The sequence below is a fragment of the Sinocyclocheilus grahami genome, unplaced genomic scaffold, assembly GCF_001515645.1.
Source record: "Sinocyclocheilus grahami isolate Dianchi unplaced genomic scaffold, SAMN03320097.WGS_v1.1 scaffold202.1, whole genome shotgun sequence".
Classification (NCBI taxonomy): Eukaryota; Metazoa; Chordata; class Actinopteri; order Cypriniformes; family Cyprinidae; genus Sinocyclocheilus; species Sinocyclocheilus grahami.
This window is the reverse complement of record NW_015505381.1, coordinates 1098055-1113360: the sequence shown is the minus strand read 5'-3', so window position 1 is coordinate 1113360 and position 15306 is coordinate 1098055. Positions and strand designations below refer to the sequence as shown.

Genomic DNA, 15306 nt, shown 5'->3' with positions numbered 1-15306 from the left:
ATATTTAAAAATGTATTTTATTCCTGTGATTAAGGCTGAATTTTCAACATAATTTCTCCAGTCTTCAGTGTCACATGATCCTTCAGAAATTCTATTCTAATATACTGATTTGCTGCTCAAGAAACATTTCTTAATATTATCAACATTAAAAATAGTTGTTGCTTAATATTTTTTGGGAAAACATGATCCATTTTTTCAGGACCCTTTCACAAAAATAGAAAAATTCAAATGAATTGCATTTATTTAAAGCATTTTTTGTAACAATGCATAAGTTTTTTTACTGTCACCTTTGATCAATTTAATGCATCCTTGCTGAATAAATGTATTACGCCCCAGAAAAAAAAAAATTACCCCAAAGTATTTACATATCGCTAAAATATTGTATTATTTACGATGAATTTAAATGTATTAAACTTTATGAGGACAAACAAGACAGTAGCAATGTAAGGTGCAATGTAACTCTTTGATTTTACATTGAAGGTTTTTTTTTATCAATAAAAACTACAATAAGAAAAAGGGTCAAAGGTCATGACTCATGGTCCTCTGAATGTTATAAATGGCTTTTTAAAGATCTAAAGAGATAAAGATGTTCAAAGTCTTAATCATGGTACTTTCTTTGTCACATCAAACTTTTTCTTTATTATTTTTCATATGGACAAAGGATGTTTGCTCCTGAATCTTAGAATCTTAAATCAATTGATGTGTAAGAAAGATTTATAAGAATTTATAAGAATAATGACAGGCTGCAAACCCAAAAGTGCACTGAGACTGAAATGTGTTTGCATGCCGTACCGCTATATTAAATAAAATAAAACCTTAAAATGTGGAAAATTATATCGAATATTTACCGGCCTTTTGAAATTCGGATCATTAGAATGATTATTATTCTCAATATTAATGAAACGCTTATTTATTTATACTACATTATTTTTTACTATGTATTTACTTTATCTACTACAAAATAAGTCATTTACTGTATGTCACTCACTTACTTTTACTGTATGTTGCTTGTCTTTTAGCAAAATCATGTATGGCTACTTTTTAATGCCTGTCAGTGGAAAAAGAGCAATCACAGCATCTACCAACACTGAAAAATGCTATAACCATATTTTCAGGTCAAAAGATTGTCCTGGTCATGCCCATCAGAAAGTATATTTCTCTAAAGCAGAGATGCCCAAACCAGGACCCGTGGCCCATGATGACCTTTGATAGGAATAAACATGCCATTGAAACATATCTTCATTTCTAATTTATAATTTTGTTTCAAATATTTTTTAATTTTTGCAATAAAATTAACAGAATATAAGTGAATTTGATTAATTTTTATTTTTAAATTTTAAATTTTATTATAATACAGTTGGATATAAAGCAGCATTTAATTTCGACCTACAGCCCTCAATCAAGTTCAGTGTTTGTCCCTTCGTAGTAAAACATTTGAACACCTCTGTGCTAAAGGAAATACTTGGTTTGAGTTCTTCTGACATCACATGAGCAGTTCTTTAGGATTGCAAAGGTAAGAGCAACCTCTCTTCCCAAGACACAAATAACATGGTGTAAAATGAGGTTTCTCGTCGGCTTCCTTCAGACAAGACTGAAGCGGCTGCAGAGATATTGCTTCATTGCTTACTTCATTCACATGGTGTTCAACGACATGATTCAGCTGATGATTGCAGTCATCCTTCACGTTTTAAGCTACACTGTGTTTACTCTCAATATCTTTTTCTGCTGTGTTTTATGGATCAGCGTTATATTCACAACTCTCAACACACCGCTGAATCTCGCTACCATGGCTATAGAGTGCTATATAGCCATATGCAACCTTTTATGTCACGCTCAGATCTGTACCGTGCGTAAAACGTACATTCTTATCAGTCTGATCCGGGTCCTGAATGCCATTCAGATTCTTCCAGACCTGTTCATCCTGTTGGCTACAAAACCTCTAACCTTTTTTTACAGCAGAATCCCCTGTGTCAGAGATTATGTGCCTTCGTTGCCCTTATTTGGTCCTTCCGGTTCCTGTCCCCATTTAGTTCTATTAGTTCCAGGTGTTCCTTGTTATTAGTTATCCTCCTCACCTGTCTGCCCCTCGTTATCTGCCCTATTTGAGATCTAGCCCGTTCTGTTCTCTCTCGTCTGGAATTGTATATGTCTACCATTGCTACGTGTGTTTTCCTGGTTCCCTTGATGTCATTAAAGACTATATGTTTGAATTCCACTCCTCGTCTTCTCACTCCTTCATCTCCGTGCTCCTCACAGTAGCGCACTGTGACAGAATTCCAGACCTAAAAGAAAAGTAAGCAAGCCTGCCGGCTGCTCCGAAGTCAAGGCTGCCGGCCGTTCCTCAGTCAAGCCTGCCGGCTGCGGCATTCCCAAGCCCATCAGCAGTTCCTCAGTCAAGCCCGCCGGCCGTTCCGAAGTCAAGCCCACCGGCCATGGCATTCTCAAGCCCGTCGGCCGCCACAGTGTCAAGTCTGCCGACCACGCCTTTCTCCCCGAACCTAAAAGGGAATCTAAGGAGAAGAAGGCAGTTGGTTCTAGTCCCTAGGCTCTCTCCAGTGTCTGCTTCAGCTCCAGAGCTCACTCCAGTGTCGGCTCCAGCCCCAGAGCTCGCTCCAATGTCAGCTCCTCGAAAGCGCCTTGCTGTGCCTGCTCCTCCAGAGCACCCTCCAGTGCCAGCTTCTTGTAAGTGCTTCCCAGTCCCTGAATCCAGCCCAGAGTGGGCTCCTGTCCCAGAGTTTAGCCCAGTAAGGGCTCCTGTCCCGAGTTTAGCCCAGAGAAGGCTCCAGTTCTCATGTGGAGCCCAAGGAGGGCTCCAGTCCCCAAGTCAAGCACAAGGAGGGCCACTGTTCCCAAGTTAGGCCTACGGAGGGCCTCTAAAGACGATATTCTCCCCAAGGATTTTTGTTTGGGGGGGCGGGGGGGTAGTATGGGTCCATCCGTTGTGGCTGGGCCGAGTGGCAAGGCCAAGGCCACGGAGGCCGTACAGCCATGGCCTTCTGAGTTCCCTGCTCTGCCGTGGCCTCCTGAGCTGTCTGATCCGCCATGGCCTTTTGACCTGCCTGCTCCGTCATGGCTCCCCGAGCTGCCTGCTCCACCAGGGCTACCCGAGCTCCCTGTTCCACAATGGCCTCCTGAACTGCCTGCTCCGCCATGGCGCCCCGAGCTCCCTGCTCCGCCATGGCCCCTGAGCTCCCTGTGCCGCCATGGCACCCTGGACTGCCTGATCAACCCTAGAGGTATTCCCCGTGTCCCAGTCCTGCACCAGCCTCCAATTTTAATAGTACTCAAAGATAACCTGAGGAAATACAAAATGCAGTTTTGAAATAATGATTTCATTTATTAATGAAAAGCTGTTCAAACCTGTCTGGCACTACGTGAAAAAGTAATTGCCCCCTAAATCTAATAACTGGTGAAGTGATTTCTTGATTCAACAGGTCTGGCAGTAATCAGGCCTGTGTGTGGCTAGTGAAATTTAACTCAGCTTTCTAAAATAATGTGGTTAATCACAGTTCTTTCATGATTTAACAGGAGGGGCAATTAATTTCACGTAGGGCCAGGTAGGTTTGGACAGCTTTTTTCTCTTAATAAATGAAATCATTATTTAAAAACTGCATTTTGTATTTACTTGCATTTTCTTTGTGTAATATAAAAATTTATTTGATGATCTGAATCATTCAAGTGTGACAAATATGCAAAAAAATTTAAAAACAGGAAGGGGCAAAGACTTTTTCACACCACTGTATATATAAATTTAATATAATAATCATTTATATCATTAATTTTTCAACAAATTTAATGAACTGTTTTAAGGAAATGCCATCAGTTATATCAAATAAAGAAAAACCCCACAAGCTTAGTGAAATGTATATGGGAAAAAATAAGAATTGGGACATATACAGTGTGATGGCCTTAAAAAATGCCCCCTAAAACTGGGGCTATTCTGATATATCCTATTTCAAATTGTTTTCTCTATATTTTCCCTTGTGACATAACTGACATCATCAGCTACAATCAGAGTGTAGGAGCATTTAAAAAGCTGTCATGTCTTTACAGTACTGGTGCTTACCAAACAGGCACGAGTGCTGGACAGGGGTGAGTTCTGCGGTCTGAGTTACTAGTAACTAGAAAAGGTTATTTTTCTATTCATTTGTTCTATTTCTATTCATTCTGTGCTAACTATGAATAATAGTTCTGTAGTGCTGACAGCTTGACCGGAAAATGTTATGGCTCCCAATTGATGATTTTTTTTCCCTTTACAGCCTTCAACGACTGCACTGGTGGAATCTATTGTTTTGCTTTATCGTTCCTTTTTTTTTTTTTACTGTACTGTTATTTTATAATGAAAAGCACTGTGATCTGGAAAAGCAATTGTTGCTTCATTTTTATAGCTGATCTATACATATTAATTCATTGCAAGTATGTTAAAATTGGTTTATGTGAGTATTTGTGTATCATACAAACATCTTATAGGGATATCTTTGCTTTTTAAATATGTTTGCTATCCCATAAACATGTGATAAAATTAATAATGAAGGTTTTAATGTTATACTATAGGTTTTTCGGTGGTTGATTCTTAAATTGTCAGTCATAAAAAAGTCAGTCATAAAAAATATTTATATTTAATTGATGCTTTTATCCAAAGTGGCTTACAACTGCATTCGAGATATGAGCTTAATCAGATCTATATACTGTATTTACTATAATATTACAAACTGTATTACATACTGTGTAGATAGACAGACAGATAGGTAGATCTAATAAAGTGTGTATCTCGAATGCATTGTAAGCCACTTTGGATAAAATCATGTAACAAAATATACAACATATTTGTTTTAGTTTTTTAAAACTTTTAAACTGATAGGCAAGCTTATTGTGCATTTACATCACTTTTTCCTCTTTTAAGGCCTGCGTGATGAATTCAACAGCAGGCCAGCAACTCCTCATGAGAGACACGTTTACCATGGCCTTCATTAAGAACTTCATCGTGGTCCTGGTGTGGCTCCTCCTCAGCTACATCAATGGCAGCGTCGTGGCCACCTTCTTCAGACATCAGATCTTTTACGAAGACCCTCGCTATATTCTTTTCGTACACATGGTGATTAATGACGCAGTGCAGCTCACTGTAACCATCGCTTTGTTTGTGGTCAGCTACATCTTGTACACTATCAGTGTAGGAGTGTGTTGTTTCTTTATCCTGGTGGCTGTGTTCACCACCCGCAGCACGCCTGTCAACCTGGCCGGCATGGCGATGGAGCGTTATATCGCGATCTGCTATCCTCTGCGTCATGCACAGATCTGCACCGTGCGCCGCGCGTACATGCTCATAGCGACCATTTGGTTAGTATCCATGCTTCCTGACATCACTGACCTTTTCGTGACTTTAGCCACAGAGCCTTTGAGTTTCTTCCAAACTAATGTTTTTTGTCTCAGGCAGAATGTGTTCAAAGACCCTGTGCTGCTGTACAAACGCAATGCGTTCGACGGTATTTATTTCTCGCTGGTGTTCCTCACGCTGCTGTGCACATATCTGCGGATCGTGTTTGCGGCCCGCGCGCTCTCCACTGAGAGAACTTCCGCCAACCGCGCGACCAACACTATCTTGCTTCACGGGGTTCAGTTGCTGATGTGCATGCTGTCCTACTTGTCTCCCAGCGTGGAGGGCATACTGAACATCATCTTTCCAGGACACATCCTGGAAATACGTTTCGTCAACTATCTAATTGTCTATATTTTGCCACGCTTTTTGAGTCCAATCATATACGGTGTGCGGGATAAAAAGTTCCGCAAGTATCTGAGGAGGTATTTTGTGTGTGGTCTCACTAGAATAGACACGAGAGTAGAGTGTAAAGATGAGGAAGATTAAAAGGATCTGTAACAATTTTCCTAATATTATAACGTGCCAAGGGTTTGGAATCATAGTCTGATCTGTGACAAATTGTGCTTCTGAAAATGTGTAGTTTTAAATGACTCCCCACCTTTGGTTTACAAATGTTTCGTTTTAAATCATTCTCCACGTTTTGTTTACCACAGATATGCAGAAATGTTTTACTCCTAATGAGTTTGAATAAATGCTAGCTTTTTAAAGTGTTAAGTACAGACCACCATTGATTTAAAAGTATGGAATTGTGCTATATAATCATTTACATGTCTATCTATCTATATCTATCTATCTATCTATCTATCTATCAGTTGGTTGGTACACTAAAAAATGGAAAAATATAAATTAACTGGTTTTTATTCAAGTCAGAAATATTATTTACAGTTTTTCTCAGTCACTTTGGTGCATTTCTCAGCTCAGAAATGAAATTCTCAAAACTACTTGGTCAACCACCACATTATCTAGTCACTTGTGCACATCATAAAAGCAGCTTCTCATTCTTTTGAACATGTTGCGATTGCTTTGGTACATTCATGCAATTGATTATGTACATTTATCTGCGGTTTCCTACATTATCAGTTGCTAATGCCATGTTGCTCAAAATGTATTATAATAGTTCTCTGTGCAATAGCCTTTCCCCTCAAAACATCCAGTCATTAGTTCATCGTATAAGTCACTAAATGCAAAATGGTTCATCTAGTTGTCATAAACTGTCAAGCACATTTTTTACACATTATTATTAGACTTTTTGTAAATTTGGCATGAATTGTGAAAGTGAATCTTGACTTTCACTAATGAAGAGAATGTAGATCAACCAATGATAAACCATTTCTCTGAAATAGCTCATAGGTTCATCTCCTGAATCTTCAGTTGGAGAACATATAGACAGAGGGCAACACAAGAGTTACAACTTCTGACAATGGACTTTCTAATTTTATTTTCATCTTTGTGCCCATATTTCTTTTTCATTTTCTATACCACAATGACATTGTAATGTGTTTTTTTATTTTTTGGTCAGACTACTAGTAAAAGTGTAACTGGGAATTCTATCCAGTCTCTTTCAATCAATATCCCACATACAGTAATGTGTAAATTTGCACTTATGAAATGGATATTTGGCATACATAAGCATATGGCATACTGTTCAATACAGTAACTGTCATCCAAAATGTTGCCTTAGTTTACATCAGGCAATACTAACACTGTTATATTGACAACATGACTAAGCATTTTGACTATCTTGTTTGTGAACAATGACACAAGGTCTTTTCATTCTGATGGCACTGATATGTTCATTGACATAAATACTTACTTTTGAGAGATGAACTAAAGATTTTGAGAAAGTTACAGGCTTTTGCAGGTAATCCATTGTGTGGCGCTGTTTGTACGAATTGTTTTGAGAAATGCACATAGTTTTTTGCAAATATTAAGAATGATTTGAGGAATGCACCAAAGCGACTGAGAAAAACTGTAACTGAATCACTGAATCAAGATAAACACATCAATTTATACAAACAAAATGTTATGGTTTAAATCAGATGGAAATAACCCCCCGCCTTTCTGAAACGTGTTGATTTTTACAAAGCTCATCGGTCTGAAAAGCGAGGTGTGCTGTGATTGGCCAGCTATCCAGTGCGCTGTAATTGGCTGAATACCTCAAGTGTGTGACGGAAATGTTACGCCCCTTACCATACTGTGATGCCGTGTCCCGGCGCTACGAGACAAAACCAGTAACATTTATTATAAACGAGGCATTTGTTACATCCTGTGGGGACATAATTACTGATTATAATGACTTATGCTGTCTTTTTACGCGTTGCGTTGCGTATCGCGTAAACATAAAACCATGTCTGCATTTGTGATCGGAGAAATGACAAACAACAAGTGCTACTCTACACTGCTCAAAACTCGCGTTTGAATCGTCAGTGGCAAATTCTTTAAATATGAAAACTTACTTACAGGCAGAAGCACCAGACTGTACTTGCAAAGTTGGAATTGCCCCACTTTATAGAAACATTGTAGGCTACTGTCTCAGGAAACAGTCCTCGTCCTCCATAAAATGCGCTGGACACATCTGAATATTTGGGTTGTACTGTTCTGGAACAGTGTTGTAAATACAACTTAACCACTGATTTCTAGTTGTGTTCTCTTTTGGAAGACCAAACAAAGTAGTTTCGCTTTCACAACGAAACACACAGCGTCTTCACGACATGGCGACGGCAACAACAATACTACAGTCAGAATCAAAGTTACGCCTTCTTTCTTTGCATGAACATTTGGACGGTGTTATGCAAATCTTCCCACATCGTGACGTAGACATGTTGGGGCGTGTTAGAACGAGCCGTTTTAGGTAGGCGTGGTTGACTCTTAACGTTTATAAAGAATATTTCTTTGGATTTGAGACTTTAGTCTTTGCAACTTTACAGATCTTCTTTATGCACCAAGAGCTTGTAACACTTCAAAGAGAAAGGAAAAATTTAAATCGCATCATATGACCCCTTTAAGGTTGCAGGGTAACGTTTTTTACAGTGTAATTAAGCATTGTTTTTATTATTTTAAATAGAATATGTAAAAAAAATTAACTTTACTTTAAATTAATTAAATTAAACTTTAAATTAATGGTAACACTTTATAATAACTTTCATTAATAAATCATTAACAAACATTATGTAATGCTTAACGGATCATTAGTTAATATATTCACATATCTAAATGTGAAATAATGTGCTTGTTAATGTTTACTAATAAATGTATTAAACATTACCTAATAATTAACATTTCATGTAAATGATATTGCTTACAAATGCCATTAATCTTCTAATTCATTTGATCATGCACATCTTGAAAATCTACAAATGATTGTAACAGATGTTATACAATGATTAAAAGCTGTTGTTAATGTACAACACTCTTCCTGCTGTTGAGGTGTGATGCGGGTAAGGTTAGGGACAGGTTTGGTGGTATGGCATGATGAAGAGGATGGAGTGTGGATGACTGACCGAGTGCTACCAAGCTAGCGTGTGCACCCGCTATGCTGATAGCGGCATAAACTGGGACAGGATGGGTGAGTAAAAATTTTATAAAAATTGTATAAAAATGTAATATGTGTGTGCGTGTACATATATGAGTGCCAGTGCCGCCACTTGCAGCGATGAAGAAGGTCACTTCTTCACACTAATGTAATTTAGGTCAATGCATTTCAGAGTGGCCAAACTCTCTCTTTCCCTCCCTCCCTTTCTTCTTTCTTTCTCTTTCCCTCCCTCCCTCCCTCCCTCCCTCCCTTTCTTTCTCCCCCCCACCTCATTTACATCTCAGATGAGCATATAAACTACTCAGATTTGTATTTCAGCTTGATCAGCCATCAAGATCTTTGGAAGGAAAGCAACTACAGACAACAACTTCAGTCAAAAGTCATTCTTCCAAAGAAAACGCAAAGAAGCACAATGAACTCTTCTGTGCAACTCTATAATCTACAAGAAAGATATGCAGATGCTTTTGCAAAAATATTTACAATCATTTTTCTTGCGGTCATAATTATCTCCATCAATGGAGTGTTTGTATACATATTCTTTAGGAGTTCAATTTTCTACAATGATCCAAGATACATATTATATATTCACTTGGTTATCAATGATATGCTCATGGTTTGTTTATCTGTAACTCTTTTTGTGATGAGTTTTGCATGGCAAAATGTACCATTCCCATTCTGTGTCACCCTGCTAATAGTAGCTGCAACTACTCATAAGAACACTCCTCTGACTTTGGCCGGTATGGCCATTGAGCGTTACATCGCCATCTGCAAGCCACTGCATCACCATCAGATCTGCACAGTGCGCAGGACCTACCTCCTCATCTCTCTGATTTGGGGTGTGGGAGTCATACCTGGATTGAACGACTTGATTGTCATTGTAATTGTTCGTCCTTTATCTGTCTTTAAAACAGTTGCTCTCTGTAGTTCAGCAACTCTTTATAACACACCATACCATGCAGAACTCAGCAAATGTACACTTGGGCTTTATACATCTGTTGTGTGGTTAATTCTTGTATTCACATATTGTCAAGTGCTGATTGCAGCTAGAAGGGCCTCTTGTTACAGACTTTTCATTAAGACCCTAAAGAATAATATCAACTTGTGGAAAATGGGCATCCTATGACCCCTTTAAATGGAAATAAACTCAATATAACACATCTCCAAATCTCAGATTACAAAAAAACACTTTGTAAAGATAAGATCAGTCCAAAAATGATGAGTGCTATGCATACATAGAGAAACACTAGGGACTAAACAATATACAGTAACTAGACACTGGTGTGACACCTGAGGGCAAATCAAAAAGCATTGTAACAGTAGGACAAAAACAGGAAGCTGAACTGGAAACAGTTCAAAACGAACAATAATTCAAACAAAACTCAAACCCAAAACAGATGTTACAGTACGTACAAATGTATGTATTTGTACATAAATGGGACTTCAACCAAGGCTGGAGGAAACAGCTGATCACTTTATGCTTTAATGTGTTTAGTAGGCTACATTAATTTAAGAGTGAGATATATTTCTAAATTACAAGAAATGAATGCTGTTGTATAAGATTTTGTTTCATTTCATTATTGACTGCCATAAAAACTGAAAGCCATTCAATGATTCAAAATCAGATTTAATAAGAAATGTACTGAAATCTAACAGTGAAAACTATACAGTGATTTTGACAGCATGGCTTATTTCTGAGAGTTTATATATCACACGGAAAAGGGATGGAGGGAAAGAGAAAAAGATAGTTTAATTACAGTATATTGCTCTCCTGGTGTAAATACATACATGTAAACCCACACACGTGTGTGTGTGTGTGTGTGTGTGTGTGTGTGTGTGTTGGCATGTATGTATTTACACCAGGAGAGCAATATACTGTAATTAAACTCTCTCTCTCCCTCCATCCCTCCCTCCCTCCCTCCCTCTTTTGTGGTCTTTTTTCTCCCCTCATTTACATCTCAATTGAGTATATAAACTGGTCTGTTCCCATCTGGAGTCAAAACTATTTACTAAGCAAACTGAAGAGGTAATTTCACTCTTTCAACAATGTCTTTAATTTGTTTTATTTACAGTATATTCATTATAGCTTATAATTGTTAACTTGCTAAATGTTTTTAATCTTTTTATTTTCTATAAGAGATGAAAAACTTGAAAAATCTTCAGGATAAAGAATATCATATTCGAGCTTCATGTACTTTTGACAGTCATCAAGATCACTGGAAGGAACTAAACAACAACAACAGTCTTTTTTACCAAGAAAAGGATTATCACTTATAATAATCAGTAAATTGTACACAAGCGCAAAAGGACAATGAACTCTACAATGTTTCTGTACAGTGTACAAGAAAAATATGCAGATGCGTTTGCAAAGAATTTGACCATTGTTCTTCTTGGGATCATAATTATGTCCATAAATGGAATGTTTGTATTGACATTTTTCAGGAGTTCAGTTTTCTACAATGACCCACTATACATATTATATATTCATTTGGCTATCAATGATATGCTCATGGTTTTTTTCAGTGTAAGTCTTAGTGGGATGGCTTATGCATGGCAAAATGTACATCTCCCATTCTGTGCTACACTTCTAATAATAACTGCAACTGCTCATAAGAACACTCCTCTGACTTTGGCCGGTATGGCCGTTGAGCGTTACATCGCCATCTGCAAACCACTGCATCACCATCAGATCTGCACAGTGCGCAGGACCTACATCCTCATCTCTCTGATTTGGGATGTAGGAGTCATACCTGGATTGCTTGACTTGATTCTCCTTTCAATTGTTTGCCCTTTATCTGTTTTTACAACAGCTGCTTCTCGTAGTGCATCAATTCTGTATTCCACACAATATCATGAAATACAGACCCGATTTATGAATGGCCTTTACGCGTCTGTTGTGTGGGTAATTCTTGTATTCACATATTGTCAAGTGCTGGTTGCAGCCAGAAGGGCCTCCGCTGATAAATCCTCAGCAAAAAAGGCCCAAAGCTCCATCCTGTTACATGGAGCGCAGCTTCTGCTCTGTATGTTGTCCTACATTACTCCTGTGTTAGACAAGATGTTTATCCCACTTATACCAGTTGATCGGGCAATTGCAATCAGGGAGAGCTCTTCCAAGCTGGGCCTTACAGGGCAAGACTAACCTTTTTAAATGATCTTTTAACAAATATAGTACCACGACTGCTTACTCCCCTGATTTATGGTGTTCGTGATAAACTTTTTTACAAACACATGAAGGGGCTTTTTTCATGCAGATTATTCATTGTAAAAGTTGAATCAACCAATCAATGAGAAAAAAAGGTCAACACCATTATATGTTTCATAAAAACACGTCATTAATGGCTATGTAACATAAAGCATGCATAATTCTTCATGTACCAGATAATTGTTTTGCAACACTGATGTAAATGTGAAATTTAATCAAATGTATTGCCACATTGTTATGTCATAAATTAACAGTGTTTTTTAGTTGTCAGCATTTTTTAAACAATTATTATTTTGAAAAATGAATCATTAAATGTTTTCCGTGATTTAATATAACATAATGACTCCATGTGTTAAAATGACACATCTTGAAAATAAGGAATTGTAAGTGTTTACATTCAAACCTGCAGTAAACAGTGTGTTATGAACGGACGGATCATAATTAACTGTACAGTGCCCCAACAATCTCAAAATTCCTCTACATTTGTTTTACCAAAATGTTTCAGCTAAGCTATGTACAGTGCAAACAGTGCAAAGATATGTTATACAAAGTAAAATTAAAATCATGCTTGAAGAGCAAATGCAATATTATCAATAAAACGAAATATTGGTGCCAAATAAAGGGTAGGCAACCCCCTTTTTAAAAACATTGCCAAGGTCACTCTCCCTTTTGCATTTGTCACCAGCTCACCACAAACAGTATGGTTTAGGGCCAGATACCTTTGTATTTCAGTTGTTGCATTTACATTTCCCAGTAGGTGATCTAATTAATTTGATTTACTTAAATACATCTCTAGTCCTAGTTTTTGGTTCATATGTTTTTTTAAGTATACATTTTAAGTATTTTAATTACATTTTATTTTTTAATATTTAAGTATTTTTACCACTCCTGTTTTCTGATTCAGTGCAAAGTGTTGGATTTAAAGGATTAGTTCACTTTCAAATTCAAATTTCCTGATAATTTACTCAACCTCATGTCCTCCAATATGTATCTTTCTTTCTTCAGTCAAAAAGAAATGAAGGTTTTTGATAAAAACATTCCAGGATTATTCTCCTTATAGTGAACTTCAATGGCTACCAAACGGTTGAAGGTCAAATTTACAGTTTCAGTGAGATGGTCCTCACTGCAGAACACAAGATTCAGGGGGTGTGGTTGGATCCAGATCCAACTCCTCCCACCTTACATATTCCTAAACCTACCCGTCTCCACCCCCTAATCCCTAAACCCACCCATCTCCACCCCTAAACCTACCAATCTCCACCCCCTAGATCTGGATCCAACCACGCCCCCTGGATATTTTGTTCTGCAGGGAGGGGCTACTGGTTTCAAAGCTTCTACATGATCCCAGACGAGGAATAAGGGTCTAGCGAAACAATCAGTCATTTTCTAAAAAAAAAAAATTACAATTTATATACTTTCCTCAAACACTCTTCTCGTCTGCGTGAACTCTGTGCATTCTGGTTCATGACAGTTAGGGTATGTCGAAAAACTCCCATCTCATTTTCTCCTCCAACTTCAAAATCGTCCTACATCGTCCTATGTCGCTGTTTTACATTTTTTTTTGTAAAGGGCTTTGACCTTCTTTGCATGTTCACTTTGAAAACACTGGGTCAGTACTTCTGCAGCGATGTAGGACGATTTTGAAGTTGGAGGAGAAAATGAGATGGGTAGTAGCTGATAGTTTTTCGACCTACCCTAACTGTTTCGATCAGGACTGCACTGAGTACGCATGCGCATTGCAGAGCTACACAAGACCAGCGTTTGAGGTTAAAAAGTATCATTTTTATTAATATTCGCTACACAAGACCCTTATTCCTCGTCTTGGATCGTGTAGAACGCTTTGAAGCAGCACTGAAACTGTCATTTTCACCTTCAACCATTTGGTAGCAGTTGAAGTCCACTATAAGGAGAATAATCCTGAAATGTTTTCATCAAAAACCTTAATTTCTTTTCGACTGAAGAAAGAAAGAAAGAAAGACATAAACATCTTGGATGACATGGGGGTGAGTAATTTATCAGGAAATTTTAATTTGAACGTGAATAATCCTTTAATCTGCTTCAGATGTAAACAATTACACAACAGATAACTCTGTATCATCCAGACAAGATATTCTGACCCCATGTGTGGTCACCATGACAAGTCCCAAGTACAAATTACATTACCATTTCAAAGTGCTGTTTTGTTGAGTATCACTTAATTTTGCAGTTAGCAATGAATACAAATCTTATTTAAATAGGTTTTATTGATGCAATTTTAACATTATAGTAGGTTGAAGATGAGCACAGCAGCAAAAAAGAACTTGTGTTGATATAAAAATCAATATTGCAATTTCAATCATATCTTACCATCTATGAATATCAATTCAGTCTTACCTTAATAATAAACATCCAAAAAGTAAATAGTTACACCTAATATAATGCTAACAATGCCCCTTTGAACCCATCTGCAGTATTTTGAGTTTTGAACCTTTGATTATTATTATTGTAGTTTTGAACCTAAACTTAGGTCAGTTTGGCAGCAGTTGCAATGCATGGCTCTGCAATGCTAAACATAATGCTGAACACACATTTTTGTGCAGAAAAATAAAACTGACAGTTGTGTCCATTCTAATGAGGCTATAATGCCTCTTGTGTTATTAATTTACTTGCATTGCATTATGAATATTCTTCTGGCACATTTTGCATTGTAATCAAGTGCAATTTCATTTTGTGTGAAATCAAGTTTGTGACCTGCTCATTTCCATCAGTATTATCTCATGTTCTGTGTGTTGTTAAAGGATGTGAGTTTTCTCAGAAAACCCGTGATTTTGGCATTGCTATTCAATAAATTACACAATAGATTTGTATTCAGTTCTATACTTGTTTTCCCTTGCAAATACTGCACTGTTATGACATTAACAGCAACTGTTTGAATAGGCTAATTAAGTGACCCAAGGGCAATGACCATCATATTTAATATTCATAATCTCTGCCCTTTCCACAAACCATAAATAACACATGAGCACTTACAATAGCACTCTACTGAATAAAACTCGTGTGAGCTTCAGACTGAAATACACAATCCAGAACTGGTTCTTCTGCTCAAGGTAAGTCTATCTACAAGGCTTCTCAAAAGGAATAGGCTCAATTAGTCTAGACTAGGTCACTATTTAACCCCTCTCTCCTCATTCTCTTCCAGACCCTTGGTCATAAAGA

At 37.5% G+C, this 15306-nt stretch overlaps 3 protein-coding genes across 3 annotated transcripts; all 3 read left to right on the top strand.

The window, feature by feature from the left end:
* Window positions 1-4912: 4912 nt before the first annotated feature.
* Window positions 4913-5863, top strand: or90a1 (odorant receptor, family 90, subfamily A, member 1). Its single transcript, XM_016285849.1, has one exon. It carries the CDS (start codon window positions 4913-4915, stop codon window positions 5861-5863), a length of 951 nt encoding a protein of 316 aa, XP_016141335.1.
* Window positions 5864-9321: 3458 nt separating this feature from the next.
* On the top strand, window positions 9322-11136 carry LOC107595444 (olfactory receptor 1D5-like). Its single transcript, XM_016285848.1, has 2 exons — window positions 9322-9967; window positions 11111-11136. Exons 1-2 carry the CDS (start codon window positions 9322-9324, stop codon window positions 11134-11136), a joined length of 672 nt encoding a protein of 223 aa, XP_016141334.1.
* An 81-nt stretch (window positions 11137-11217) lies between these two features.
* Window positions 11218-12197, top strand: LOC107595443 (olfactory receptor 4K1-like). The gene is made up of 2 exons (XM_016285847.1): window positions 11218-11997; window positions 12036-12197. The coding sequence occupies exons 1-2, from the start codon at window positions 11218-11220 to the stop codon at window positions 12195-12197; spliced, it is 942 nt and encodes a 313-aa protein (XP_016141333.1).
* The last annotated feature ends 3109 nt before the right edge of the window (window positions 12198-15306 follow it).